At 46.4% G+C, this 5,314-nt stretch overlaps 1 protein-coding gene across 1 annotated transcript in view; it reads right to left on the bottom strand.

The window, feature by feature from the left end:
- CdGAPr (GTPase-activating protein CdGAPr) overlaps window positions 1–5,057 on the bottom strand; it is a 370,593-nt gene extending 365,536 nt beyond the window's left edge. The window contains exon 1 of the mRNA XM_070136732.1: window positions 4,862–5,057. Within this exon, the coding sequence (XP_069992833.1) occupies window positions 4,862–4,932 (71 nt within the window). The 5' untranslated portion in view covers window positions 4,933–5,057. The remainder of the gene's footprint in view (window positions 1–4,861) is intronic.
- Window positions 5,058–5,314: the final 257 nt, after the last annotated feature.

Raw genomic sequence — 5,314 nt, 5'->3', positions numbered from 1 at the left:
ATTCCATTACAGATGCCAAGTACAATATCGGGAGACTATTCAGCTCCACTAATCAGAATAATCGAGAACCCAAATCAAGAAAGCTAACTCATGTTTACTCTCTTTCTTATTTTTACTCTTCTTTAGCTATCCTTCATCTTTTACTTTCACGCAGAGAGAAAACTTTCCATTAGCCATTTTAGGTTAGCGCTTGCTTGCGGGTTCGGATTAGGAAATAAAACCTAGAGTACACACATGTGCGCACAAACGAGAGAGGGAATGAGGGAGGGAGAGATTGAGGGAGATGGAGGGAGGCGGAAGGGGAGGAAGAGGGGAGGGGTATGGGATAGAAAGGGAGGGGGAGGACGAATGGTGGTGAATGAGGAGGAGGGAGAGAGGAGAGAGAGAGAAGAGAGAGAGAGAGAGAGAGAGAGAGAGAGAGAGAGAGAGAGAGAGAGAGAGAGAGAGAAAGAGAAGAGAGAGAGAGAGAGAGAGAGAGAGAGAGAGAGAGAGAGAGAGAGAGAGAGAGAGAGAAAAGAGAGAGAGAAAGGGGAAGAGAGAAGAGAGAGAGAGAGAGAGAGAGAGAGAGAGAGAGAGAGAGAGAGAGAGAGAGAGAGAGAGAGAGAGAGAGAAAAGAGGAGAGAGAGAGAGAGAGGAGAGAGAGAGAGAGAGAGAGAGAGAGAGAGAGAGAGAGAGAGAGAGAGAGAGAGAGAGAAGTACAACACAACAACTCGTAAACACAAACAGAAAACACTGAGAACCTAAGAACTCGCCCCTACCAAGCCTCACCTTGCAGCCTTTCCCCCCATCCCCCCTAAATACCCCCATCCGTCCAACCCACCCCAAGCCCCTCAACCCTTCCCCCTACCCCACCCCTAAAGTCACCGGGCGTGGCAATAGCCCTCCTCTCATACTCCACCCCCAACCCCAACCCCCCAACCCCCTTTCCCCCTTCCCTTCCTCCCTTCGCTCGTTTCTGAATAATGTAACGTGTCGCAGGTGCCTTCCGGTGCCGCCTCCACGTTCTCTGACAGAGCTGTGTTCCTGGCACTACTATTTGCATATATCATCACTAATTTACTTTGCTTCTAAATGTACGTGCATGTATTATCATTCATTACTATATTTGCATTTTTATTCATTATTTCTCTTTTATCTCTCTCTCTCTTTCCCTCCCTCTCTCCTTCCCTCTCCCTGTCCATCTCCCTCCCTCCCTACCTCTCCCTGTCCCTCTTCCTCCTCTACCCCTTTCTCCCTCACAAACGAGAGAGGGACAGACATCCAGACACAGACAGAGAGAAAGGCAGACATATTTGGAGAGAAAGAGACTGATATATATATGTGTGTGTATATATATATATATATATATATATATATATATATATATATATATATATATATATATATATATATATATATATACAGAGAGAGAGAGAGAGAGAGAGAGAGAGAGAGAGAGAGAGAGAGAGAGACATACCAAAGTTAATCTCTGAACGTTTACCAAAATATCACATCTCCCTCGCCCTCCGCCATTATCGTGAACATCAAATTATCTGTTTTCATTCGGTCCCCCTTTTTCCTACCTTCAAAGGCCGCCGCCCGAAAATGAACCAAGTCGTCAGTGTCACCAGACGAGGAAACTGCGTAGGCCTAAGCTTACGATTCTGTCTCTGTTTCCCTCTCTCTCTCTCTCTCTTTCATTCTCTGTGTCTGTCTCTTCTCTCTCTCTCTCTCTCTCTCTCTCTCCCCCCCCCCCTCTCTCTCTCTCTCTCTCTCTCTCTCTCCCCCCCCCACCCCCCCCCCCCCCCCCAACCACCACAACACCAACCCCACGTTCCCACATTTCAATGCCCCATCCCCCTCACACATTTTGGCTCTTCTCGAAACCCTCGCCGTGTTATATCCTGTGCGGGGAGGGTTCGCCTTGGCCCGTGTCAGGCTGTCCGGGTACCTGGTTCTACCTCCCGGTTCTACCTTTCGCTTCTTCTGGTTCTACATTTCGTATCTGCCTTCTGGTTCTTCTGATTCTAATTGTGGTTCTCCCTTTAGGTCCTGCCTTCTAATTCTTCATTTCGGCTTTTTTTTCTTCTTTTAGTGACTACTCAGCATTTTTATTCTGCGTTTTGGCTACACCTATCAGTCCTACTTTTTAATGCTCTTAGTTCTTCATTTGATTGTATATGCTGGTTCTATTTTACACGTTTTTATTTTACCTTTCGTGACTTCCACTCTGCTCTAAATTACAATTCTCCCTTTTTTGGACATCTCCGGTATCAGCCTTTTAAAAAATCCAAATAATATCTATTCTAAATAATCACCATTTACATTCATAACTCGATGTATCTGCGCGAAATTTGCAAACACACCAAACGCATCGGTATCTAAAGCGTATTCCAATTTAACTGCGTTCCGACAAATTAATTAATACGCGGGTTATTTGGGAGAAAAAAAACGAACGCCCAACTAAGCGCAGTTAACTTACCATCAAATTGGAAATCTAATTGAGATAAAGCGCATGTTCAATTACAGTCGATCGGCTCTATTTAATGAGAATAAGAACGAAATTAATATCCGTGAATTTCACTCCTAAAGATTTTTCATTTCAGGCGATCAAGTTCTTTTCACTAAGGATCTTTTCATTCTCCCTCTCGCCTTTTCTCTTCGCCTCACTTTTCTCTTCTCGTCTTTTATTTTCTCTTTTCCCTTCCTCTCGCTCACATACGCGCGTCCACACAAACACACACACACACACACACACACACACACACAAACACTCACATATACACATATACACATATACACATAAACACACACACACACACACACACACACACACACACACACACACACACACACACACAAACACTCACATATACACATAAAACCCCCACCAACCCACAACCACCAAAACACTCCAATCATAAACCCCACCCCCACCACACACACACACACACACGCACGCACCACCACACAGCACACGGCTCACCACAAACACTCAATATACACATAAAAAAACACCAAACACACACACAAAAAACCCACACAGAAACCCGAAAAAAACGCGCACATAAGATAAAAAAATTACGCGCTACCATTCATTTGGGTAAATAATAAAAATCTGCAATATTAAAAAGGGGTTGCAATTCCCAAAAAAGTAATAATAGTAATGATAAATAATACACGACAATAAAAAAGGTTGCCGAAGGTTTTTCGCTGCGCGTTTTGAGTCGCTGAAGGGTTTAGATATTTGACCCACGCAGAAAGTACGCCTTTGATCGATTGACAGGGAAACAGAGTGGTCGCAACAGCGGCAGTAGTAGTTGTAGTAGTAGTAGAAATAATAATGATAATACTAATTAGTAGTAGTAATAGTAGTAGTAGTAGTGGCAGCAATAATAATAATAATAATAATAATAATAATATAATTAGTAAAAAAATAATAGCAACAACAAATATAATCACAACAAATAATCAGAACAAGTACAAGAAGAGACAAGTGCACGACAGAGTCGCGACTCAGTGACGATCGCCAAGCCATGTTTGTGCATGGCGACGACTCGAGGCAGGTTCCCCGTGTCGACAGAGCGCGCCGTCCTATTCTCTGCAGACTTGTCCTTGCGATCTGGACGTACGCCGGGCCCCTAAGTCGCAAAATCTACGATCCTACGCATCATCAAAAAAAGAAAGAAATCCATTCCTTTTTAGGGTTATCGATAAAAAAGAATATTTTTTTGAGTGACGGACGAGACCTGTGTTCAGAATCAGCTGATCGTACGTGGACGTGGCATCCATCGCCTCGCGCCTGCTCATAACGGGACGTGATCGCGGTTCTTAAATGGGGAGGAGGGGGGGGGGGCTGAGATACAGTCAATGGAACAGGGAATTAGAGGGGAAGGGGTAGGGAGGAAGTATTGGGGACAGAATGAGAGGGAAGGGAGTGGGAGACTGGGGGACTAAAACGGGTACAGAAAAATGGGGAAGGTAAAGGGAGAAGAGAGGAAAGGGAAGGGGAGGGGATAAGGACAGAAGAACGAAGTTATGAGGGAGAAAAGGGGAAGAGAGGGGAATGAGAGGGTAAAAAGTATGAGGGGAAGAAGCGGGGTAGAAAGGGAAGTAAATAAAGAGAGAGATAGGTAAGCAAAGGAAGAGAGTGAGTGTGGGGAGGAAATACGGAGAAAGAGAAAAGAGGGGGAGTGTGGAAGTAAAGTGTGGGGAGAGTGAGGGGGAAAACAAAGAGAGAGAGAGAGAGAGAGAGAGAGAGAGAGAGAGAGAGAGAGAGAGAGAGAGAGAGAGAGAGAAGAAGAAGAGAAGAGAAGAGAAGAGAAGAGAAGAGAAGAGAAGAGAAGAGAAGAGAAGAGAAGAGAAGAGAGGAGAGGAGAGGAGAGGAGACAGAGAGGGAGATGAGACAGAGAGGGAGAGATGAATTAAAGGAGAGGAAGATAGAGAAGTAAAGGAGAGGGGGAAAGGGGAAGCAACGGGAGGGGGGGGGGAGACGTGGGTAGTGACACGTTCTCTTACCCTAATGTCCCTTCGAGTGTTTTCACAACGCCCGCTATATACAAGATCCTATCTCCTTGGGCGCCGACATCGTTGCATATTCTTACCTCCTCGCCCATGCTCCTCTCTAAACCACGCCCAATACGCCGCCTTCTCTCCCCCGCCCACGCAAATTTCTCTGTCTTTCTCTTTCTCTCTCTCTCTCTCTCTCTCTCTCTCTCTCTCTCTCTCTCTCTCTCTCTCTCTCTCTCTCTCTCTCTCTCTCTCTCTCTCTCTCTCTCTCTCTCTCTCTCTCCGTTTCATTCAAGCGAGCACAAGAGTATGTACCCTCCACCCCGCCCCGCCCAAGAGCTTCCCAGACCAAGAAAAAATCCTCTGGACTCACCATATTGTTCTCCTCTTCTTCCTCTTGACGCGGCGGATGAAGGAGAGGTCGAGGCTGTAGGACCTCAGCATCCCTAGAGCATCCTTGGAGGAGTTGCCCCACGGCTCATGAGCGGCCAAGCCCTTGCTACTCAGGGAGGAGATACCTTCCTCCTTCCACTCTCTTCACACTCTCTCCTCCCTTCTTCCTCTTTCTCCTCGCTCTCGCCCTACCTCCTCCCTCCCTCCCTCCCCCTCCCTTTCTCCCTCGCCGGCACTTCAGACGCCCCTCGGCATCCTCCGGAGGGAATCGGACTGAGAAGGAAGAGACGAGGAAAGAGGCTGAGGAAGACGTCCGAGAACCAAGGCACTTCTTCCTCCTCGGCTCCTCGCAGGGAGGTCGTGGGAGGGAAGCGTCTTTTTTTCCTCTCCCTCCTTCTTTTTATCCTTGCATTAATCTTTTTTTTATCCTTCG

The sequence above is a fragment of the Penaeus vannamei genome, chromosome 22, assembly GCF_042767895.1.
Source record: "Penaeus vannamei isolate JL-2024 chromosome 22, ASM4276789v1, whole genome shotgun sequence".
Taxonomy (NCBI): Eukaryota; Metazoa; Arthropoda; class Malacostraca; order Decapoda; family Penaeidae; genus Penaeus; species Penaeus vannamei.
The sequence above is the reverse complement of the archived record's forward strand: the minus strand, read 5'-3'. Positions and strand labels throughout refer to the sequence as shown.